We start from the raw sequence: 25,711 nt of genomic DNA, 5'->3' as shown, positions 1-25,711 counted from the left end.
CTAAGCAAGAAGAAAACTGCAGCCTTTTGTCAAAGCTCACAATCCTGTTGCTGTAAATACATGCACTTAACAGAGCATCCAAAAAACCACTGCAGTTCAGTTACTGATGATCAACTCCAAAAGCAGGAAGAAAGCAGAGGGCCTGTAAACAGGCTGTGAAGGTTCTCACAGGAATCATATATTTAAACCTTCAACCAGAGCAATTCTTGTTCCATCTGCAGAGAAATACATAATCTATACCTTATAAGATTCTTTCAAAATATATATCCCCAATACTTATACAGAGTAGATTTTTAAATGTGTTACCTAAACTGTATTTTCATGTGTGTAGGCATATAAACAGACAGGCATGTTTTTAAAAGAGTTGTCCTTACAAAGCTTCCTATTGTGAGTGAAATCCAGGAAAGTTCAAGCTCACAGCTAATATCCATAAATTACGACAAACATGTTCATTAGCCCAAAGCTTATATGACATCTTAACAGTAATAACAACTCAGACCACAGCTGAACTAGGTTCACCTTAAGCAAAAAAGCCTTTGCTGTGTCTTACTTACCTCTCTAACCCTTTTAACATAAATAATTTCCTTCTCAAAGGCCTGCCATGCTAAACCCAAAACCACTTCCCTATGTATTTGTCCTTAGGTAAATGCAAAACAGCAAACAGGAACTCTTATTCTGGGAGACTATGTTCTAGCAGATTTCTAAATTTTGATTTATAGAACAGTAATATTTTTCACCATTAACTTTAATTTCTCTTTGCTAAAACACTACTTAGAAATTAACTCAGCTAAAAATTTAGAAGCTGTTGTTTCCCAGTTAATTACAGATTCATTGAGTCTCTCTGGTATGACTTCATGCTGTAATTTTAAGATGAGCCTGCCTCCTACTCTAACACGGATAAACACCAAGCCCTCTATGCACCTTAGAGTCCAAGGAGAGGGTAAAAAGGCAAGAAAGTCAGGTTAGAAATCTGTAGAACTCAACTACAGTTGGTTCTTTATCTTGGTGGCTGAAGTTTCCATGATTCCAATGTTAAGATCTCAGGAACTGTAACTTTTTCAATTATATTGATTTAGAGAACAGTAGTAATACAACACAAGACCCATTAGAAATATAGAATTTATTTCTCATTACATTCAAACAGTAATATATTGCAGATTTTGACATGCCATGTCTCATATCAAAGCTGACTTGTGGATCCTATGTTTATAGTTGTGATAGCTATTGCTAGTCCAGGAAATATAAAATGTCTTTCTGGAGTTGCTCTCTTGAGAGCTTCAAGCCATTAACAATAATTTTCACAGATGGCCACTCCTGACAATCCACAAAAATTCATCTGTTATAGCCCACATTACTTAACCCTTACTGTACCTTACCTTTACAGCTTCGGAGCTCAAGAAAGCAATTTCAACAATAGCAATGGACAGGGAGATTGAGGACTTGCCCTTATCTTCCATCAGGCAGCAGTTCCCAATAAAGGCAATACCACGTTAAAAGGCAACCAAATTCCTCATGGTTCATGTTCTGTACTTTTGACAGGGCAGCTCCTTTCCCACCCTGTAGGGTCTCTGTAGCCCTTGCTTCCATTCCCTCCTTGCACATCCAGGTGCAAGCTAACAAAAAGTCAATCTTACAGTTCTGACCACATCATAAGCATGTTATTTAAGATATCTACAAAAAAAAGTCTGAGCAAAAAAAAAAGACAAAATTTTGTTATGTTTAAACCTTCAAAGTACCATGAACAAGAGGTATCTTCACAGTGTCCTGACTGCATCTGTTCAGTGTACTTCCCTTCATCCTTACAAACTCAGAAAAACTGGGGTGTTTTTTTCATCTTCTAACTCTGCAGGCATTCAGCTTGGGAATACCAGGAGCTTCATCATCACATGAAGATAGAGGGGGGCTGGATAGTGAAAGAATGAACAGAGAGGAACACAAAGACACTTGCCCTTGGCAAGCTCTTCACCATCCACACAGAGAATATACATACACACAATAAATGATTTTGTTGTTTTCTTGTTCTATTTTTGTCAGGTTTTTTTTTTTAATTAAAAAAGCCACATTACTCCTGCAAAGGCTGGTTGTGCAAAGTAACTTTTCAAGAACCACCATTCAGTCTGACTCAGTTTCTGCAGACAAGCTTCCTACTGATCCATTTCTCACTAGCATCTTGCTGTAGTTTTTCTGCTGTTCTTCTTTGAAAGTATCTTTGACTTTTGCTCGTTTCAGACCTCCATCCCTGGAACAGAGCAAGAGGGAACCATCAGGGCTGTTATGGCTATTGTTATTAAACTACGCATTACATTAAAACACTACAGTTGATTAAGGTAGGTAATCTAAATTATTATTATTACTATTATTAAAGGCTTTTCTTCAGAACTTTTCTAACATTCAATTTTAAGCACATTTATTAAAAGCTCTGCCTTAAGCCACCAAGCTTATACAATTCAAATTTTGAATTCAGCCAATTAAAGCATTCTATTAATGCTGGTAACAGGCTATACTTACAATGGAAATCTTTGGTAATCTGGGATGCTACTTCCCCAGACTGCAGAGGCAGCCAATCTTCTGCAACACTACAGTTGTGTTTTGCCTTACATTATTCAGGGCTAGGCCTCATAGCTGAATCTATTTTCCCATTTTCTTCATCTGAATTTTGCTCTCAAATTTGTGTCATATGAAATCTAGGCATTATCCTGCTACTTACTGAGGCAGGACATGAGAAAGAGCATAAAGCCTCAAGACCTGTTTTATCTTTTGTTGTTCATCAGATTTGCCAAGAAACTTCACTTTTGCTACTTAATCTCAACATGAGAAACAACTGTGAATGGACCTACTTCAAAAGCAACAAGCCTTTAGACGAAACTCACTGTATGCTACATGCTCCAAAGATTTTATACATCTTCTACTTTCACAAACATGCCTGTGCTGTTACTCCATTGTTTTCCCTGAGTGGAATAAAGTGATGTTGAATGTCACAAAGCTCAGGAGGGAAGCACCTATCAGTCAAACTAACCACAAATAGTCTATGATCTAACAAGTATGGCATCACTCACCAGGGGAGTTCAGTCAGTCCTCCTTGGCGAGCAATGGCTGACCTCACTCTGTTGGCAAACTTAACAGCATCTTCATCTTCCTTCAAGGTTCATAAATTCAACATAATTAAAGCAGAGAGAAGTCAATTGAAGCAAACTTTCATAACTTTTTTTTTATCTGCTGCCTCATCAAATTAGCTCACTGCCAAACAACTCATTCCTTATCATGCCAACATCACAATCTGATCTTCCCATGTGATAATAACTCATTTTTCCTCTAGAGTGGTAAAATTTGGAGAAAACTTTTCTTCAACAAGATGGACCATTACCATTATTGCTACTGGGAACAGCACTGCATTTACTGCTATCCTTTGCATATTTGATGCACTGCTGATGGTGCCAAGCTGCACCAGGAAAAATCGAGTCAAATCATGTATCAGTCAGCACTGACAAAAATCCAGTATAAAACTGGAGATATGGGGTGGGTAGAGGTTTTGGAGGAAAAAAAGAGTAAAAGTGCACTTGGCAGGCAATCAAGTTCTTAAATAGCAGTCAAGCAACCAGATGCTGGATTACCTTTCTAACCATTGGTGGCAAGTACCACACATTGCAAACAATGGCCCAACTGGTCATTATTCGCAGCAGATAGCTCACTATGTTGTATTTGCTGCTGTTCCAGAAGGCATCTCCAAACTGAGGATCATACTGCAAAGGATCACAAAAAACAATTGATTAAGCCTTTCCCCACACCATCACAGCCTCTCAGACCTGGAATTACATGACAGAACCAGCAGTAGATGTCACCCATTTATCTGAACAGCCAAAAGAGCTTAAGTCTGCTGTGAGGCAGGAAGCTTCCCTTCAGCATTGGGAAGGACTAGCTGGATTTCTTTTCCTTCCAGCTTTCTGGATGAAGAAGCTGACCCCATCAGGGCCTAACAGCCAGGCTCTATAGGCCTGAGAGACTTCACTGTAATTTCAGCCACTTATTCTCCAGGAACCATCCACAGCATGCACCAAATTGCCAGAGATACTGTGCTTTCAGTAGCAGCTGTACTGAGACAGCTTCCTGCCCCTCTGACAAAAACCTGCCCCAAACTCTGAAATTCAGCAGCCAGCTATTTCCACTTACCTTGATTGCAACAGGATAGATTGTCCCTCCTATTTCAAAGCTCCCCTTCTTGAACATCATCACAGATGTATTGTTTATGCAGGTGCCTGTCCAGAAGAGAAAGTCATTGCTTCACACAGACATTTCAGCACAACACAACATCCACGTATAGGTCTTACCCATAAAGGGCCTTCATTTGCTGCTCACTGAGTTAAACATCTCTTCCCTGCTTACTTTTGTCTGGTGACTGACTCCCTGAATGAAGACAGAAGGTGTGCAAGACAAAAAGCACAATGCTGAGGTTTAATCTGTAGGACAGAAAATTAATAATCTCAGGGCAAAATAAACAATCTTCCCCTTCTTCTGCCAGGAGAAGCAACGTTCAGGGACAGCATTGTGTTGTCTCCATATATATTCATCCTATATCAATTAAAGATGAAAACCAGAATGACCTAACAAAGTAGAAGCCAGAGTGAAGATAGATTTGAGCAGCAGAAGCCATTAAAAGAGAACAGGGATGACATCTGCACTGAATGGACATAAGTAGTTCAGCTTCTTACCTTCTGGAAAAATTAAGATTGGGAGCTTGCTTTTATCTGCCACGTGTTCCCTGAGTCTGTGGAAGCAGAAGGAAAGCTTAAAAAACAATTCCTTTCCACTCTTCTTTCCCTAGGCAGGTGCACTTAAAATACCTCTATGTATTATAAATGTATGAAACCAAAGCCTTGTACTAGTACTAATTTGTACTTTTCTTTCTACAGAAACTGAAGCTTTGTGCCAGCCATCCCTTAGGCTCCTGGAACATTACACTGAGATAATATCCTGTTTCCTTTCCTCCACTTTACTTCAGTAATGACTGTCAGAGAACCTAACCAATTATATGCCATTAAGCCAGTCCAACTAACTCTGATCATCTCAGCCTTCAAGAAAAACCTGACTGATGCAGTAGTCCATCCAGCCTCTGCTACTTAGCATATTTCTTAAAAAGGGGACTTCTAAATGCCTACAGCTCACACTACATGAATAACACTTGGACAATTTGGCAAAACTGTCCTGTTGTGCAGAGGCCAATAAGCCAGTGAAGAAATTGTCCTGTCAAAATTAACCTAAAAAGTTCTCTACAAATAAGGAAGAATTTTTATCCCTGTACTACAGTAATCACGGGTATGCTTTTGGTGACATCCTGCAGAAAACCACTTTTGTACACAGCTTATATTCTTATAATAAGACATTTTTCCTCTCACCCAAATAAATAAAGCTATTTATTTCTAGTGGCTCACAAATTCCAGTGAAACTGAGACAGATTTTGTCACAGAAAGCTAATTTTACCATCATTATTTCTCTTCAACAGAAAGTAATATAAGTTAAGTACCTTCACACCCTTTCAAAAATATACACCTGAATTCATCAGACATTAGTTATTATGCTGATGCCTTCCCAACTGAGATGCTTTGTGTGAGAGTCTGCAATCCAAACCTTCCCAGAGCCTTGGGTCTGAACCATGACACAATGTATAAATGTATTTCAAGCCTTCTCTGGTGACCTGGGAGCCTGACAGTTCGACCACAGTGTTCTGCACCAAAGCCCACACAAGCAAGCACACTCAGGTCATTCTGTGTGATGCAGTGTGCTGCACACCAGCCCTGCAACTCATTCCCAAATCCAGGTCTTTGACTGCCCGATGCCTCTCCAGGGAGGCAGCCCAGTACACACCTCACCTTTTTGTCACTAGATGGCGGTCCTTGATCTCAGAGCGCTCAAACCAGACGTGAGGACAGGCCTTGACTGTGGCTCGCTGGATAACGCCCATCAGCCCACCATGAACCTGGCCCACCTGCAAGCCCAGCAAAGGCACATCAGTATCTGAGACACCTGAAAGGTAGAACTTCCTCCTCTCCACCCCTCCAAGAAAATCCAACAAACCCAAATGCACTGGGAGGCTGCAAGCCAGGACTGAGCAATAACCACAGAACTGTTAAAATGCATTGAGAGAATTTAGACAGTCACATGGAAGCCTATCTTAGGTACTTCAACAGATTAAAAGACTGGCATTGACATTCCAAGGAAAACTCCTCCAGAACATAATATAGACCAATTTCAGCACAATTTACACTTTTCCCCATTGACCAGTGCTCAAGCAAACATCTTTGCTGTGAAAGTTAAGTACCGAAGTCCACAAGCAATACCCAAAAATCTTTCCCTCTCCTGGTCCCTCTGATGTAGTTATTTTAGCTCTCCTCATACCATTGCATAGCATCCATCATTTGTCAAAATGATCGCATCGATCGGTGATGTGTGGTTGGCAACACAAATTCCTCCTTTCTGAGGTCTGTTTTCCCTGCAATAACATATATTTTTGTTAGACTACTAGTGCACTAAGCACCACCACATTACACACCAAAAAGGTCCATGAAGTTGTCAGGTGAATCAGCCTCTAGTGTGACATCAACTTGCAGCTCAGGAGAGAGCAGTCCCCATTTCCAATGGGATGTCACACGCACATAAGCATATATACACTTTTTTTAACTCACTTGTTATGGTAATGGATAGTACCAGACAGAGCTCTGACGAGGATGCGGGAGCATGTGAGGTGAACCACTTCGCTTAGGTAGTTTTTCACACTGAAAGAAATCAGACATCTGAAGTATCCTAGAAAGCAGCTAGACGCACATGCAATATTCTCCAGCCTACTCAACACAACTCAGGGCTGAAATTTTCCTGGTATTCTGGAGCACAGAGAGATATTCCCAGCTCTACCACCCACTTGCTACAGCAGCTCAGCCAAGATATATCATATTCTTGGCACCACTTAGCTAGGCAAGGCTGCCTTCTATTTCCTGGGTATTTTTCATCCCAACACTGCTACCTGCCCTACGATGTCCCATTTGAATGTATCTCATGGCAGCAGGAGGAATCCATCAAAAATCATCACCCTCAGTGCCAAGACTGACAAGAACCCAACTTCAGCCCAAATTCAAAATGCCACTAAAACAAGGTCCACAAATTTGTGGGTGGACTATCAGTAGTCTGTTATAAGTAAAAATCTATCCACTCCTAATCTTCAGCTGTTTGCACTGATGCAATTTGGCAAGTTGATTCCTCACACACAGTACCTACCTGCCGTTTGGCAGCTGTCCCACCACTGTTGTTCCCACAATCATTGACGTAATCCCAATGGCAGCGAGGGTGAAACTACAGACAAAACAGACATTAAACCTAAGTAGCTTTGCTCATTGTAATATCACTTTTCCCCTTTAAAAGGAAAGGGATTAAAGAAATTCAGTTACTCCTCAGACACTTGACATATGCAGTTCTCTAACTCACCAATTCCCTGACCTATTGCTTTTAAAGTCATGGTGTAGCAAAGGCAGCAGATCCAGATACTCCCATGCACACACAGTGTCAGGGAGCTTTAGAGCTTATATTTGCTTTGCCAATACACATGGACTTAGGGGAAGCATTCATGGAAAATATGACCACCAGGCCTACTCTACACTCCATAGTAAGAGCTTCTTACATAAAAGGAGCCTTTAAGCAACTTAATATTTTATAGCTGCCAGTGCTGCTTTTTAGTTAAAGAAAGCTGAGATGACATTTTCCAAGAAAACACAAATTTAACCATTCCCAGGCTGACGAAACCCCTCAGCACCAGAGCTTACCGTAGGGGCAGGAGGAAGCAGTACCGCACTATCACCCCAATGACCCACACAACTGTCAGCCTCAGGCTGATGTAATGAAAGTTGACATTAGTCCTTGTGAGTAGATTCCAGGAGAGCAGCTCTTCTGAGGAAAAGCGTTGAGTGACTTCATCTTCCACAATTGCCTCAAACCCTTTTCTGCAGAAGTAGAAAATGTGAGAGAATTCGAAGTCTGCTCGATGCAGAAGGGCGATTTCTTTCTCCATAGGCGTTTCATCTCTTTCAATGATACCTTGGGAAGGAAAAGGGTAACCACCTGAGAAAATAGTTCTGTGATGTAACAGTTACCCTCCAGAACACTTGTCACTCTGTATTACTCAAAGAGACAAATTTACTGTCAGAGCCCCTCCTAGGACAACAGAAGCTGTGCAGTTGAACACAGCATACCCTGCAGGAGGTCACTTCCAGCTCCCCTTCCTTACACCAGCACAGTGAGTAGCAACTGTATAAAGTTCAGTTACCTTACTGAACATGAGGCAAGGAGGCAAACCCTTCCCCACCATCTGGCACTTTCTCAACTCAAACTTTATCCAGGACTCTCTTATGCTTTCACAAGAAATCAAGTGAGACCTTGGCCTTTCAATTCCCTTCTGTACTCTGTGTACTTAAGGGCATTCAATCTCCTTTATGGAGGCTTCCCTGTTCCCATCTTTTGTCTGACATTCTGGTGTCTCACAGCCACAACACTGCCAAAGCCCAAGACCACAACACTGTGCATGGACCAGCTCTGAATCAAACACACCTCCCTGCCTTCACAGGACAAATATTTTCTGTAAATACAGGCAGACCACACGATTTTTTTTATTTTACTTAAAATCAAACAAAGAAAAACACTCCAAAACATCATGTCAAAGGAAGTTGTGCCTAGAGGAGCCTTGATTTAGTTCAGCACTAACAGCTGTTTCAGCTGAACTCTGACTACATAATGCCTGGAGAGAAACTTGGAGCATCCAGAACTGCAGTGCAAACAAGTATTCCCCCTTCCTCCACTCTTTTAATTTTTTAAGCTTATGGTCTGATAAGCGCAAATTTTTCATCAGAGCTTTCAAAGGCAAGAACAAATTGTGTAAGCTAAACAAAGATCAAGTATCTGCTTACTGGTAAGCAAGTCTGGCTCCAGAAACTGATGACTAAAGAAATCTAGAGTAACAGTTAACCAGAACAACCATCCCCTGAGACACTCAACTTTGATTACAGAAGTCCAAGTTCAGGTTGCCACTCTGTCAGACACCCTCTGATAAATTACATAATCTTTGTGCTTTCCATGCTGAGATAAAAAAATAGGAAAGGACATAGCACCCAATTTTGTCAAGCTGCTAGGAATTTTCCACATCGTAGAATGTGTTTTTAGTAGGAAATCTTCCTTCCAATGAAGTCTTGCCAGCAGAAAATCTCTCAATATATTTCCTGTGCCAATAATTGTAATATTTAAATTAGAAGAGATATGGAAAATCTTCGTATTGCACATACATACATATGGGATAACATGGGAAGCTCGAAGATACAAGTCCCACTAACCACTAAGGTAAACACTAAAGAAGAACAACACTGCAACAAAACCTACTGGCACCTTCAGCTTGGAACCTGGCAGCCACAACTTCCAGTTGAACCAGCAGGCCACCTCAGTGCATTGTCCTCTCACTAGCCTACAAATATAAACCATTAATAATACAGCACACCCAAAAAGCCACATGCTCTTCGGGATCTTAATTCTACGAGCATGCACCAAAATGGACCACGCTTATGTCATATGTTAAACCCAAATCAGAGCTCTAGTTTTTGATTCAATTTTTCTCGCACTCCAAAAATCTCCAAGCTTTGAAATATCCAGGTGAGTCAGTCCAACCTGTCTGCTCCATGCTGCTGAAAGGTTGTTGGCAAGAGACCAGGGGAACAGTCCAGCACCAATAAAAAAAGTACCACCCCTGTCTCCAGGTCCAAGAGCTGGGAATGTTTCCTCCTTATCCAGCCCTTATCCTTCCCCCTTATTCAGCACCACTCAAGCAGCTGGCCCATCTAGCTCCAGCTTCTCAGCTGGAACTGAGGAACTGGCCCAGGGTTCAAGTTTATCACACTGCTAGCAAGCTGAGATAGGAGGGCTACCGTGACTTGCTTCATCAGCCTGCACTGTCGTTGTCACATGACACCCCCATGCACCAGGGACAGCAGACTTGGGACAGCTACCTCAAGCCAAGATCTCAGCAGCACATAAAGGTAATATGAACAGAAGGTATTAAGAACAGAATTACACACATGCTGCTCTGGTGATGTACTGAGCCTTCTTGTAATCACAAGCCACATTTAACAGCCTTTAATCCCTTGGCCATGGGCAGAGCTGCATTTGCCAAAGACAGCAGTACACAGGAGTACAGCAAACATTTTGCTCAGCCAAAAAAAAAGCCATAGTCACTGATTTTCTCAGTGTTGTAGCACAAGTCCCAAGCCTTCAAGCTCCCATACTCCAGTCAACTAATTATACCAGGCTCAAATTTGACACTGCTTACTTACACAGTAAGTAGATCCACTTAGCAGTATCTAGCAATTAGCTCCTTAGTAGTATCTACTTATGTAGTAACTAGATACTACCAACATTATTTGCATGTAAGATTTTCAAATATCTTACTAGCGTTTTGTCTTTTTTAAACCCATCACCTTGAAGACAACACAACCAGCACCCACTCAGAAAGCTGAGAGCTAGTTATCCAGCTGCAGTGAGATAGACACCTGCCCTCCAAGCACCTGCTCAGCCAAGAGTTACCACTGGGTCCAGCACACACTGCCCTCTAGCAGAGGATTTTGAGGTGACAGCATCACATAATGCCCCACGTAACTGTATCAGCTAAATTTCTGTTGAAAATATTCCTTATCACACCACCAACACAGGGGAACTCACTGCCCTCTTATGCCAAGAGATGCACACTGGATTTGATACTGCAGAGAAAGGTGGTGTCTCCTCAATAAGGCTCACTTGGGTTTTTTTGGGTTTTTTTTGGTTGAAGTTTTTTTGAGTTTGTTGGTTTTGGTTTTTTTTTTACTGAGGGATACAATTTCAAAGTGTTTGGGGAGGACCATTTTTGCTCTGCCAGGGAACACAAAAACTTGCCCTTGCACATACATCTGCAGTGCTCCCTCCTATCCTGACCCACCTCCTAGTACTGGCTGGGTGGTCAGTAAAGATGTAAAATGTAATACACACATCCTTTCGGCACTTACACATTAGTGCATATGCACACAAAAACATTTGCCTTTAACCTGTTTTAATCAACTACTCTATAATTCATTATCAGCAGGAGTTTCTCCTCCCTCAGTAAATATTGCATAATGCAATCGGGCCTCAGTTTGCTCATGTTCTGTCACCTCAGGGAACACCAACTTATATAACATACTGCTAGACCTACACCTGCCCTGGCCCTCAAGTACTTTCTTTCACAGCCAGGAGCTCCTAATCACAAGTCCATTACTCCTATGCTTAAAAAATTCCCAAGAGCAAGATATGAAGCATAGCTTGGCACCACATGTCTCCCCATACTTTCTCAAGTAAGGGATAGTTAAGACTCCAGCTTCTGGCAGAAAGAGCCACCTCCAGCAGGGAAAGGTTTTAACCTTTATTTCAGGTATACAAAGGACATTAAAAAGGGCTCCAGGCTACCATTGTGATTGTGTATCCCCATCCATAAGGCTGCTTGAATGTAGCCTGCACGCAATCATCTATATGAATTACCTCAGGCCATTTTTGTTATCTCTAACAGTCCTTCAGATAGTGGAGCACACTTAACACAGGTTCTGAACCACAGCATGTATTAACACTACACACCACTCAGCTGCACACAGGAGAAATAGCTATTTGTAGCTTTTTTTTTTTTTAAGATAGTTCAAATAACAAACTACTAGCTAGCACCTCTCTTCCTTGACATTTCTTTACTAAAGAAGAAATAACTGTGTAAGAATGATCAGATGTCTAGGAGGATGATAGCTCCTACTGTGCAGCTAAAGCAGCAGAGTAGGGTCTCTTGCCCTCTCACTGGCCCATGATGTGATGGGGCACCATCAGCCTTACAGGAAGAAAAATGGTATCTTCCTGCATCACTGACAACCTGGGAAGCAAACATGTCACTGACAATTAGCTGAATGGACAGCTAACTTTGCCTTCCCCACTTTCCTCCCAAAAATCCCCACAACTTTCAGGACACTGGTGAGTGATATAGGATGTACTTTTTCTCAGCCACTTGAAAGTAAGCAATTAGGCAAGGCAAGTTTTTACCCGTTTTCAGAGCTGCTGTGCACTACCTCCAGTTTACTATTACAGACGCTGACAGATGCATCTGCTGCCATGGAAGCCAGTTCCATGCCTGGCCTGCAGATAGCGTGATCCCAGTGTTTGCAGTATTGATAAGGATATCCCTTTGGAGCTGAAACACACATACCCAGCTCAGCAATTCAGTCTCCACAACTGGATCATGTTCTCATGAGCTAATCCACAGGCTCAGGTAAAAACTGACTTGTGTGCTAACTGGCAGGCTGGGCCTGCTCCCAGCTGTGCAGCCTAAAGAGACAGCACACAGAAAAACGCTCACACTGCTGCCAAACGCTGTCAAAACAGAGCGGTTAAATAACTGAAGCATTCAGGAACCAGGAGGAAACCAAGTGCTGGCTGCAATGCCTTGTTCAGTCTTCTCCTAGTTCTTGGGCAAACTCAGATTTCTCTCATGGGTCCAAAGTCTTAAAGCCAACTCTGACCTACTACAGTCTACCATAACTCACACACAGTATGAGTTAAGATACAAAGAACTAATTTCAAAACTAGGCTAAAGGAAGAAAGATGAAGCAACTTTTCAGCTGTCTTTCTACAGACAGTGAGCGTAAGAAGTTTTGCAACCACTGATATGAACTCCAGAGAGTAAAAGGTCAATAGCAGCAGACTGAAAAGAAGACAAGTAGCCCACCACACACTTTCAACTTGCAGTCCTACCACAGAAAAAGTACTGAGCTTGGGAAAGAAAAGTGCTGTCCAACAAACACTCAGATCTCTTCAGAGAATATTTAAGTGCACTCCAATGCTGTTAGGACTGAGATAGCTGGCCAGCAACCCTGCAAGCATCAGGGTAAAGACATTTCAAGATGAAAATTACCCTCATATTTAAACACAAAAATTTCCATCAACTGAGAACAGTCTCTATTTTAAGCTCTACTTTGTTTTGTTAAATTTCATGTTGTTTCATACCCTTAATTTCCTCATCCCCTGATTCTTCATCTCAGAACAAACCAGTAAAAGCAGTACTTTATTTTGCAGGAACCGTTTGCTAGCCAGCAGCATTGCAAAACAATTAGATATCTAAGTGAGCTGATTTTCACTGGGGTAGAGTGAATTCTTTTCACAGTTGCTGGTATGAGGCTGTGTTTTGGATTTGTGCTGAATACATGGTTGATAGTATAGAGATGTTTTTGTTATTGCTGAGCATGATTTACAGAGCCAGAGGGTTTCCTGTTTTTTGTACAGTCAGGCTGGTGAGGAAGTTGGGGGTGCTTGGGAGAGTGGGAGGAGACCCAGCCTGGACAGGTGACCCAAAGGGATCTTCCAGACCATATGGTAATATGCTCAGGATATAAAGTGGGAGGAGGAAGAAGAAGGAAAGCAGGAGATTTGGAGTGATGGTGTTTGTCTTCCCAAGTCACTGCTACCCATGATGGGGCCCTGCTCTCCTGCCTGTCCACAGGAACGCAGGGAATTCATTACTTGCTTTGCTTCCTTGTGTGTGTGAGACTTGCTTTCCCTGTTAAACTGTCTTTATCTCAACCCATGGGTTTTCAGGCTTTTACCTTTACAATTCTCTCCCCGATCCCACTGGGGCAGCGAGTGAGCAGCTGCCTGAGGAAAAACCATGACTTTCAGTGAGCATGTAACATGCCACCTCTTCCCCGGCTCTCTCGTGCACACATCTAACTGCTTCATCTGAGAAGGCATCAGTACTCCAACATCGCAACATTAGTCTCATCGGTGTGACTTTAACCCAAGCTCTCACCATTAGCAGTAGGAGTCCGTGGCACCTGTGGCTGTGGCTTTTTGGCACCTTTTTGTAACCGGATAGTGGCCCACTGTTGAAAAGAAAGAAAACATTCATTTCACAAATGCAGTATTCACTTAAGGAAAAAAGTCCCCAAAAAAACACAGTAGTTAGCCAAAACCATGTTGTGATTTTCAAAGAACATCTTCACCAGGTATTCATCATTGATCCTCCTCAGATGTGTCCACAAACCCATATACAGTTCTTACGAAGAAACTCAGAGTAATTAATAACAATTTTGAAAACCAAACCAAAACAACACTCAGTGCTAGTCAGTACTTCCCAACTCTGCTTTCAGTCTTTAGAGACCCAACTCAGTGCTCCACACCTGTTTCAGTTCTAGTTCAGGTACACAGCCACCAAGAGCCTGAAAGGCTTCTGTCAGCCTTGCTACTGCCACAGCAGCTACCAAGTCCAGACTGCACAGAAAGCCCCAGGAGCTGAGCTACACAAAGGACGCACACAGCACATGTTCACAAAGCTGACAGACACATCACAACCCAGCCTGTCCTCTTACAGAGTAGTTTCATCATACTGGAGCGAAAAAAACAAAGTCCTAACTGGGTTAAGTGAAACTGAACCCTGCACACAGCTGATTTCACTAAAATACAAAAAAAGCATTTGCAGTCATGGGAAGTTTCAATTAAATTCAGACTCAACCCAAAAAGGATCACACTCAATTTTCCAAGATGAGCAAACCTGATATTTCCCTTGACTCTGCAACTGCTTGTTTCTTGGCGTCTTCACAGAATTGTAGAACGGTTTGGGTTGGAAGAGATCTTAGCAATCACCTAGTTCCAACCCCCCCCTCATGGACAAAAACGCCTTCTACCAGATCAGGTTGTTCAGAGTCCCAGCCAGCCAAGTCTTGAACACCTCCAGGGATGGAGAGTCCACAGCTTCTCTGGGCAATGTGTTCCAGTTGCATTCTCTTCTCCAGGCTGAACAATCCCACCTCCCTCAGCTTTCACTTGAAGCTCTGAGCAGCAGCGAAACAGGCCAATTCACCAGCTTTAGGGTGAGCTACAGAGAGCCCCTTCCCCAGCCCTTGGGAAGGGCTGCCAGCTCACTGGGCTTAACCTGCTCTTTTACTGTGAGTGGTCTGAGAAAATGAGATTGAAATATGGAATAAGGTAAGCTATGGTCTCCAGTGAGTGTCAAAGTTTCCCTGGATCCCGCACAAGCCTCTGGCAGAACCACATCAGAGGAGACTTTGTCTCATTTCCAGCACTGATGAGGCTGGAGCCAGTTTAACCTCTTCTCAGGGCAGAAGGCTTTCTTGACCTCCATCTGACTCAGTACCAGAGAGCTTTTATATAGCCCTCTATCTCAGGCTTCATTTTAACTGGGTTAATTATAATCCTTTTTCTACCCCAAAGCCTGTGACATCAAGAGTAGTCCTTCTAGCCTGAATCCTTCCTTTTCCCAACATGGCAGCTTTGTTAAGGGATGGAAAGCTCAGTCAGAGAAGGCTGATTTGGTAGCTCCCCATTATGCACATCAATTCCTCTTCCACAAAACTCCTTTCTATTTCAAGGAACACTATTATAATTGGCATTTTCAAGACAGACAGGTCACCTAGGAGAAATAAGCTCATATCAAAAGATCGAGATATTATCCTGTTCAAATCATAATAGCTTAATCAGTATCAAAGGTGTATTTTTGTAAGAGCATACAGATAATGCTTGGTCTGCACAGGAAGGACACAGCCCATGTTAAACCACACATTTTCCACTTTTCCCCCCCAAATGAGCTGTGGGACATATGGAGATGCAGTTCCTTTTGAAAGGTCAGCATCCTGACTCATAGCACTATCTGCACCAAATAACCTCCCAGTATGAACCAGTATGGCTTACTATATCAGGTTTTGCTGAATCACAACCTACTCTGCCAATATCATCATTCAGTTTCTCAGCTCTACTGCTGGTAAGGCAATAGCTCTTCCAGAAAATAATTTTAACTGTAGGAGTAACTCAGTTCTTTCTGTAGTACTCAAGTACTTTCAGTAACTTTCTGGCTACGCATTATTCTTAGTAGTACTGTGACCATTAAAGTTCTGGGAAATACCAAATCAAAACACTGATCAAGGAAGAACCGATTCACAGCACTGTCATTTTACGTTTTGTCCATGGAATGTAGGATTTAGGTTGCAGAGGCAACCCATTTACGCAACCATTTCTGACCAGACTTGAACCACTGCATTCAACAAATCAAAATATCCACAAACAGGTAAGTCACTTATCACACAGAACAAGAGCATATTTGGCTAATGGTCTCAGCCATACACACCAGCAGAAAAAAATAAATTTTCATCTTTCAAATCCTCTCAAAGAGATAATTGAAACCTAGAAGAACACACTGGTGCTCAGAAAGGGAATGCAACACTCCCTTCAGAAAGCTCTTGCTACAGAAATCCTGCAGTTACGGGTTTGTGCTAGACTGCGTCAAAGCCTGAGCCTCAGCACAAATCATGAGGACACAGGTTATTGAGACAGCCCTTTGTAATGCCCAAAAGCTTGCAACACCCTCCTGTACTGCAGTATCTTTGACATTTTGGTATGCAAAGGAGGCAGTGCAATCTTCCCAAAGCAGAGAAATTACAGGGTCATGTAACTCAAGTTTCTATTCCTCAGATGCATTTATCAACCCTATTCAGAAAGGCACATTCCCTCTTCCTAAGTGGTCTGACCTTTGCTCCTCAGGTCCATCTAACTCCAGAAAGGTGCAGCAACCCACCTGGGGAATGGAAGAATGGAAGCAAAGAGAAAGCCTGGAGAGGACAGTTCCCTTTGCTAACTACCTGTGCCTTCCCAGAAGATGGGAGCACTGCCACAAGCCTGATGCCAGTGTGGCAACGTGTGCAAAGGTTGCACAGAGCATTCCAGGGAACAGCTAACTTTTGCTCCACAAGTCAGTGGCTGAGACACTTTTACATTCCATGCCGGGACTCTTGGGATTTAAGCACACTTAATAAAATAGGCAATGATGAGACCAGTTCCCCCTCTTGTTCAGGAGCATTTAGGCATTCCTAAGGACCTACATCTACCAGATGACAGAGCAAACAAGTTTTAAGTTCTCTGTCCGCTTTCTTCTTACCTCAATTCCATCATATTTCCAAAAACTATGCGTGTTCCAGCAACCAAGGAGCAAGAAATGAGAAATTTTTACTTAACATCTAATTCTTTCACGTAGCTCTCAGGCACCTGAATTAAAGGCACTACCATCAAAACCAGAATCTCAACTTTGATCAAGTTAAAAGCTTGCTTATATCCAGGCTGGGAAACAAGAGACACCACCTGCAGTAATGTGAGTAATTCCCCTTCCTTCCTACTAGTCAGGGATATGTGTCATCCATCGCTGCCTCAGCTGGTTCCTGTGCTGAAGGACAACGTTATGCTACAAAGAGCTATCACAATGTGAGCTGATCCATCCCACAAGAGGGGAAAACAACATGTTTATATATTAGAGATCAAAGCATGAAACAATTATAAGCCATAGCGTTCCTTCTATTCAGGAAACGAGCAAAAAGCAGACTGGCATGTCTTTTGGATCTCTCAGTAACACTGTCACAAATCTAAGTGGTTTCTCCCAGCGGGTGCTGAGCTAGCAGTCCCAAAGACCTTGGTGCAGATTTGTGTTTTTAGTATAAAGTATAAAACACCAGGCTCCTGAACAGATTAAAAATAGCAGGGTAAACCATTGGACTGAAAATGTAAAGTTAGAAACCAGAATGATCCCAGAACTACAAATATAACCACAAGTCTGATTTTGAAAATTTAATATCCTAACTGCTGACAAGAAAGTATCTTGGATGGTTTAATTACACGACACAGAATCTGAAGATAACACACTTTACTAGGCAAGGAAAACATCAACTTTCCCCTGAAAAGGTCTCCTTCCTTATCCCCTGAGAAAAGGCCTCTAACTTATCAGCACCTCAGAAAATCCCAAGTGGCCAAAAGATCAATTTCACTTACACATCAATAAGCAACTGCCACACATAGAGGACCTATGCAGTACTTGAGGAAAGATAGTTGTCTATTTGCCAACTGTCTTATCTGGAGTTAGGAAGGGCTTTTGAAATCTCTTGTAAACGTGCAATTTTTGCCTCTGAGGTCTGACTATCTCCAAAGCCAAGCCTGACATGTCATTTCATGAAAGCACATCTAGATATTCTTCGCTGGGATCAAAAGACAAACCATTAGGAACACCTCAGAGGATTGCCCTGCTCCCCTAAGAAATGGGGCTTAGCCTTTCACCTCATTTACCACCTTTACATCACCTCTGACTTAACAGTGTTTGATAATTTTTTGGAAGGGAGAGATTACTCAAATCTGCAATCACATGGAGACAGACCACTGGTGTTCCTCTTTTAAAGGCACTGCCAGATAAGAGACAAAAGTTTATGTGCTAGTTTAGGTGAGCGCTCCTCCTTGGAATCTCTCCAAACCTCAGAAAGATTGCAGAGCACATCCCACACAATGCCACTTCATTTAACGCAGCAAAATCTGCATGCCAGTTATTGGGTTGTTTTGTGTGAAGCAAGAACACCACCACCATCAAGAGGAGCAATCATTTCCAAGTCAGGGCAAAAGGTCCCCTCTGTCCTGTGCACTTCTCATTCTGATGGGACACCCTTGGCACTGCCTCCAAGAAGCTTCCCAAATTCTTCTGCACACTGGAGTTGCATAGCAAGTCCTTCCTGGTGGACAGGTATCCAATGAGCAATTAAGAGTTCAGCTTTACAGGATAACACCAATGGCATCAGCAAAAGGAATGCTAAGCAGCTTCTTTTACAGCAGTTTCACAAACTCTTACTTCAAGGCAAGCTCTGAATACAGCTGCTGTTATTTTAACAGCATTTGCTTATTAACAGTGTTCACATACTGTAAAATTGAGAGCAGTTTCAGACAAGAGCTGTTGATCTGGAATATGGTGCATTAATTACTGATGCAACCACAGCAGAGGGCAACCCCCAGCTCTGACAAACATATTGATGTGCAAGGACTCTTGATTTTTATATCTGTGGTAAATATACACAAAAACCTTCAAAGGACTGGGGTCTACATTAATACAGGCCAGGGATTTAATCCAAGATTCTGCACAAAATTTACTAATACTATTCCAAAAGTCAGTGTGAGCGCTGTAAACAAGGGTGCATCATTCACATCAGGCATGTCTCCAAGACAGGCTTCTCATTACCATCCGAGCTGGCAGCTTTCAGAGCTCTCGGATTCTCCCCTGCCCAAGAGTCCTTGAAGGATTCCAATTACACAGAGAGAGGCCTTCATTGACTCTGAGCAATGACATTAGTCAGCAAAGCTTGCTGCTGAGGCCAGTGAGTTACACAAGCAGCAGTCAAAGCCCACAATGATTCATCTATTTATCAGTTTAAGTCCTCTCCTTCTCCCTTCCCCACCCTCATACCCGGTACCACACACAATCCTGATGGTGACTCACGGGAAGAAGCTGCAGCCTGGCATACCTAGGACAAGTGTAACAGTCCATCCCACCTGCCCTGCACAACCATGATCTCCAGTTTTACCAGAGGCACTGAGAGGTCTTTTTTGTTCCTCATATCTAGGGCAATGCATGTTGCCAAGGTCATCTGCAACACAAGGAACTTGGACTTAATGTCCACCTACAGAATAATATTACACTTTCCAGCAAAAATACATTCCCTACAGGCAGCATAATAAGGTATCAGAAATTGCTTCTGTTACAAGGGGCTGCTGTTAAACCCTGATGGATCAGTTACAGGACATGAAAAACACCTACAAGTATAGCATATGCTGTGCATTACAGCCAGCAAAACCAGCCACACAAGAAGCACTCTCTCTGCTCACTGCAAGCCCTGACAAAAAGCCTCAAGAGATTGGGAAGGGGAGTGCACTAAAAGTGCTTGCAGTCATCAACAAACCATTAGCCCAGAAATAGACAATAATGTGATGTTAGTTAATTGCCAGGTTGTTTCCTGACACAAATGTGACCTAAAGACCTCACTCCCCTCAGGCTTTCTTGTTTCTTAGTATTTTACAACTAATATGCACTGCACAGTTTAAAAAACACAATACATTTTTCCCATTAGAAAAGGGCAAGCAGGGCAGTTTGTACAGACTGCTGCTGCTAACTCTACTGTCTCAGGCAGCAAGGCACACCCAGAAAAAGGCCCAGCAGACTGGAAAAAAAAAAACCCAAAGTATTTAACAAGGTGAACTGCAATCCATCAAGCAGAGATCATCACTTTTGGGGTTCATTGCTACTGCCAAATATATAGACACACAGTCCAAACCAGTCCTCCAGATTTTCTACAATGTGATGGAAATAGAGAAACTGATCCTCTGTGACCGCTCTAGTAGCTGCTCTATGGGCCTCACTGTAAGACAAAGGACTTGCTGAAAGGCTGGATTCTCCAGTGCTTGGCAAGACAGCTCCAATGGCATGTTTGCAGGGCCCCAAATCATATTAAGAGTTCACAAGAGGCAATGAATTAAGACAGAGCAAAAATGAGACCAGGAGGTAAAGATGTACTAAATGTAAAATTGGAAACTATCTGTTGATGCTGAAAAATAAACAGGGAGCAATGCAGAGTGCTGTGATGACTGCAAGAGACAGTCCTCAGCATTTCAGCATAGGGAATATTTCTGTGGCAAGTTACTTCACAAGCATCAGGACAGCAGGTGAGTAGTCCAGACTAGCTCCTCCTAGGGGCAAACAGCTGCTGGAGATCTTTCTGGAGCAGTACTCCCACATTTTAAAAAGCCATACTAACATGGTGCCAGAAATCCTTCTATTAACACTGGAAGAAAAGCTACAGGCAAAATTGAACAATCTCCTAAAAGTTTGCTGAGTTTGGTAAGGCAATTCAGAAGCAAGCTAATGCACTTTCAGGAATGCCCACATGATGGGGGAAGCAAGATTTCAAATAGGAAGTAGTCTGTCTGCTGTACTTTAGCACAACTTTCTAATCATTTTCCCTATCACATGGAAAAAAAATACATTCACATAGGAAAAAAATATATCCATATAAAGCTGGTAATCCCTAGTGCAGTACTTAAGGGCCAAGTGCAGCCCAACAAAAGCACATCCTCATCTGTACATGCTGCGTTTTGCTTAGCAGCATGTACTTGCTGAGGCAGCTGAGCAGAGAGAAAAATCTATTGTGCACCAACTGATGTCCCTTGTCAGAAATGTCAGATGGTCAAAGTACAAAAACAGTTTGTTCCTAAAGGAGCTTTCCCCTCCCTTTTCTCAGTTCATGATTCCAGCACCAGGAACAAGCTTCTGCCTTCCTGAAACAAGCAGAAAAAGTTGGTTTTTTTTTAATTGGCAAGAAAAAGTTCAAGCACAAGCCCCCCATCATCTTCAGCTTGCTCCATCCCACAGCCTATGTGCAATAACTGAACACCACAGAGTCATTCTTGGATGTCTTGTTTTATCTGACATGGCCTGAAGAGGTATCACACCAAACTAGAACTGTCCCAGAACTATGGACAGACTTGGACCCTAAAAATAGATTGACTCTAATAAAGCTGACAACATAGGCCATGTAGGAAACAAACCACAGTCACTTGTGTCCTTCCAGCTATGCCAAGACATGGGATATAAACCGGCAAAGCCAGGGAGCAGCTGGGTATCAGCAGGGATGCACAAACAGCCACCACTTAGCAGACAGTACCTGTATTCTGGCCCATTAAAGAGGCAACAAAAGCAGCATCATCCTGACTGAACACTCTGCAGGTGCAAGAGCCCACTCTCCTCCTAGGAAAGAGGGGAAAAGGCATGGGGAGATCCAGGGCTGGCAGTGGAAGAGGAAGCTTAAGGAAGTTATTAAGTTAACGCTCTGCTGAAAAAGGCCTCAGCCATCAGAGACTACAGCATCCTGTGACTTCACAGAGCCAAAAAACTCCTCTCAGAAGAAACACACACACACGCAATTCAACATCCCAAGAAGTCTCAGACACCCAGCTAGCAGCACATTTCACTGTTAACCTGATAGTCATTAATAATTATCCCTTATAAAAAGAAATACACCCTTACAAGTTATTTAATTTAATTAATTAAATAATTTAATTTACTTTAATGTAATAATTTAATTAAAATTTTGATATGCAAGGATACAGCACTTTTCCCGATATTACTCTGATTAATATCCACAGTTTAGATATTACATATATTCAGGTGCTCTTGCAGGTGCTGCTTGGACCTGGCTGCAGACACTCTGCCTCTGTCAGGCTTCTAACCAAGAGAGACCTGAGAGTCAAGGAAGAGGAGACATCCCACTTCCTTTCAGGGATTATCCCCATGCAAGTATTCTGAGGACAAATTCTCAGGCAAAACAATGCCAAATTGAGATAAGCAGAATACCTGGGTGGATTGAGTTTCTTCACTCTCCCACAGCAAGTCCAATTTAGCTGATTCTTCTCAGAATACTTTCCAATTTTTCATTGCCTTTTCTTTTATATATACATTATTTTATATCATATCCATGTCCAATATAATCATGTATTATTACAATTATTATTATATTGAGAAGCATGCAACTCCAGAAAGTATTTCATGCAAAAGTAATGGTAAATATTGCAAGAAAAGTCATTATTTCCTCCCTTAGGCAACAGGAGAGCTCTCACAATTAACCATCATCAATATGCTGTCAGATACTTTTCCATAATTTTGCCCAAAATATCCTGTTGCAACATTTGATGACACTAAAAATAATGATTAATGATCTAGGAATAAAGAATGCAAATTGTGGTTATTCACAGGTGAAGGCAAGTCATCTAAACAAGACTATCTCACTAGGCCATCTGGATTGCTCTGTCAGGCCCCGGTAATCTTTGCCTCCTCAGCTTCTGCTATTCAAATCATTTTTTCCACTAACAACTGCATCTTCTCTCCTCAACAGTAATCCTGACACCATTCACAGTCCCAGAAAGTACTTTGATCAGATTCATTCTCATCCAAAAGCCTTAAAACATCTTGACTTAAGATGCATTTAATAAATGCTGATTTAATAGGTAGCATTTAATAAATGCTGATTTTGCCTTTTTTTAGCCAGGCACTGAAGTACAGGAACAAGGCTTGCCTGAAAACCTCGAAGAGCAAGATGAAATTAGACAAAATCTACTTTCCATAGTCACATACTGATGTATATTGCACGGTCACTGTCCTGTGAGGCATTTCACTTTTCCTCCTTACAGCTGTTTCCTTGGTTTAGGTGCCCCTCCTCCCTGAAAAACGCGTCATAAATATTTAAATCTGACCATGTCCACCAACAATTTAAAAACACTCTTCCTCACCACTACCATGAGCTTCAGAGGGACGGTTTTCACACGCGTATCAAATATGCAGAAAGCAGCTCCTCTGCGAGAAACTGGCTATCCCTGAGAATTTAGGGGCAGGTGGCAACTGAGGTGCTGGACGTGCTCAACTTGGATGGCAGTCGACGTCTCTGAGCACCAGACCTTTTACACGCCTCGAGAGCATGAGCCGGCAACATTTCCCCCAGGTGGAGGAGCAGAGCTGCCACCGAGCAGCGACAGCCTCGCCCAGGCCATGGTACAGCCTTAGGTAACAAGGTTTATTCCGCTCTCCAGCGGGTTCAGGGAGACCACCCCAGAGCCTACACGAAATTAGCACAGATCTCCAGCTCCGCCCGAGGGCTTTAAGCCCGAAGCTACAGCCGGGCAGAGCTGATGCCAGGCAGGACGTGACCCACCCGCTCTCCTCTACAGGAGGAGACAGCTGGAACCGGAGTGGACAGATGCTCCTCGGGGATATCCAGTCCCTCGCACCCCCCGACCGGGCCGTGCCCGGCCCGCCGGCTCCCCTGGGACCGGGGAAGCGAGCGAGGCGCAGCCCCGCGGGGAACACAGGGCCGGCGACACCCCCCTTCTCTCCCAGAGCTCCCGCCTACCTCCAGTGTCTTCACCAGCACCCGCATATAGGCCTCGGAGATGCCCAGCGAGATGCCCAGCGCCGAGGGCAGCACGATGAGTCCGAGCACCACCGCCAACCACACGGCTGCCACCTGCCCCACGGCCCACACGACCTCCATGGCGGCGGGGCCGCACGACGCCAGCGCCGGCAGCGGGGACCGGGCGGCACCGCCTCCCGCCGGCCCTAAAGGCCCGTGGCCGTCCTGGCCCGCCCCCGGCCCGCCCCGTTCCGCCCTGCCCCGGGGCCGCGGGGGACCCTGAGCCCGGCTGGGCCGGTGCAGGTTTGGAAGCTGATGAGCCGCGGGAGAGGACGCCCGCGGGGCGGGAAGCAGCTAAAACCGGGTTTAGCGGACGGCACAGAAGGATCCTGGTGTAGGAGAAAACGTCTGCAACGGGTGCGGGCGGGAGCGCAGCGGCACTGCCGCGGCCAGGCGGGTGCCTCGGGCAGCAGCGTGGGCTGGAAAGCCGTAGGAACCTGAAACGAGTAGCTCGGGGAGCAAAACTGAAAAGGAAAACCGGGGAAAGCTCCTGGGTCTGTGAATATCAAAGAGGACAAGGATAGCTAAAGAAAGGGAAAAGGGCAAAGTCTGCTCTGGCCCACCTGTGTTTTCTCAGGATTTGAGCAGGGAGGAGGGATTCACCTAGAGTCCAGTCCCCACCCCGGCATTAGACCCACTCCAAAAGAAAGCAAACTTTCTTTTTGGCAAGTGGCTAAAGGAGGGTTTGCCTGCCCCGACCTGTGCACAGCAGTCCTACAGCACTTGGCATGACCGAAGAGGGATGGCAACCTTGACAAAGCATCCCGGGGAAAGGGAATAACATCATCTTCTGAGAAAAAGGAAGTCAGCATATTTTCTGTGTGCATCTTTCATAAGTGTTTCATAGAAACGGGATGTTTGGTGTGCCTCTTCATATTTGAGGGATCAGAAATATATCTGAAAGCCAAGCCAAGTTCTTAGGATCCACTGAAAAACCTGAATTGGAGCCCAAGATCTAAAGAACTATTTCCAGGAGAGTCGTGTGGACAAGGGCGTTGCTTTCTGGCTCCTGTTTTTGGCTCTGGTGTCTCTCCTCCTACTCTTTGCCTCATCTGGTTAAATAATTTCTGTGAGGCAGAAGCAGGATGATCCCTGATGAAGCAAGCCTCTAGACACAACAACCACAATTGTCCAGCTATATCTGACATTGCCAAATAACACTACAGCATCTTCATTCTTCTAAGTGTTTAGTTATCATCATGCCCAAAAGGCCCAGTTAGGATGAAGGCCATAACCTGTCAGTACCATATACATGGTAATAAAGAGTTCTTACTATCTGCACTACAAAAGGCTTTTAAATATTACAAAGATGTGTGGATCCAAGTCAATTTAAAGTGCCTAAAGCTCAGAACAGAAAAAAATAAAAGAACATTACTTTCTAGACTGGCTGATATTAATAGCAAACCCATGGGTAAGATATTTTAATTTTGTATTTTCTCTGTTGCTTCCCAAGCAGAAAGTGATACAGGCTTTTTAGTATTTGCTTGTGAATTTTTATCTGGGGTAAAAATGGAAAAGGCCAAAGGATTGGTTGGCTTGTTTTCATCTGGCATTAAGGAACAAAAGTCTTCATCAAAAGGACAGATGTAGCCCAAGCAGCAAGAGTGGATGCTGTCCAGATCTGGAGGAAAACAGTACAGTGTTCACAGTAACAGGTCATACAGCTTTGTATCTCCCTGACATTTCAGTACCTTCATTTAGACAGCAACATCTAATATTGCCATCTGAAGCAGGAATTGCAATACAGATAATCCTGTGCAAGGCAAAGTGTTGCCTTGTAGGTTTGCTAAGAAAACAAACCTTGAAAACTGAAAATAATTTTACTTAGT

The 25,711-nt window shown here is 43.2% G+C and overlaps 1 protein-coding gene across 1 annotated transcript; it reads right to left on the bottom strand.

The window, feature by feature from the left end:
* Positions 1 to 1,101: 1,101 nt before the first annotated feature.
* On the bottom strand, positions 1,102 to 24,010 carry GPAT3 (glycerol-3-phosphate acyltransferase 3). Its single transcript, XM_015625630.3, has 12 exons — positions 23,823 to 24,010; positions 13,865 to 13,937; positions 7,806 to 8,076; positions 7,264 to 7,338; positions 6,678 to 6,767; positions 6,391 to 6,484; positions 5,865 to 5,980; positions 4,707 to 4,762; positions 4,168 to 4,253; positions 3,612 to 3,740; positions 3,057 to 3,136; positions 1,102 to 2,239 (listed from the first exon to the last, which is right to left on the bottom strand). The coding sequence occupies exons 1-12, from the start codon at positions 23,961 to 23,963 to the stop codon at positions 2,113 to 2,115; spliced, it is 1,338 nt and encodes a 445-aa protein (XP_015481116.1). The 5' UTR covers positions 23,964 to 24,010; the 3' UTR covers positions 1,102 to 2,112.
* Between the last annotated feature and the right edge of the window lie 1,701 nt (positions 24,011 to 25,711).

Source organism: Parus major, chromosome 4 (assembly GCF_001522545.3).
Source record: "Parus major isolate Abel chromosome 4, Parus_major1.1, whole genome shotgun sequence".
Taxonomy (NCBI): domain Eukaryota; kingdom Metazoa; phylum Chordata; class Aves; order Passeriformes; family Paridae; genus Parus; species Parus major.
The sequence above is the reverse complement of the archived record's forward strand: the minus strand, read 5'-3'. Positions and strand labels throughout refer to the sequence as shown.

Excerpts from the sequence above, each read along its gene's own strand:
- GPAT3 (XM_015625630.3), bottom strand. The coding sequence starts at position 23,963 with ATGGAGGTCGTGTGGGCCGTGGGGCAGGTGGCAGCCGTGTGGTTGGCG. Across the intron at positions 13,938-23,822 it reads TGCTGGTGAAGACACTGGAG|TGGGCCACTATCCGGTTACA; the intron begins GTAGGCGGGAGC and ends TCTTTTCAACAG. Across the intron at positions 2,240-3,056 it reads GGACTGACTGAACTCCCCTG|GGATGGAGGTCTGAAACGAG; the intron begins GTGAGTGATGCC and ends GCTCTGTTCCAG.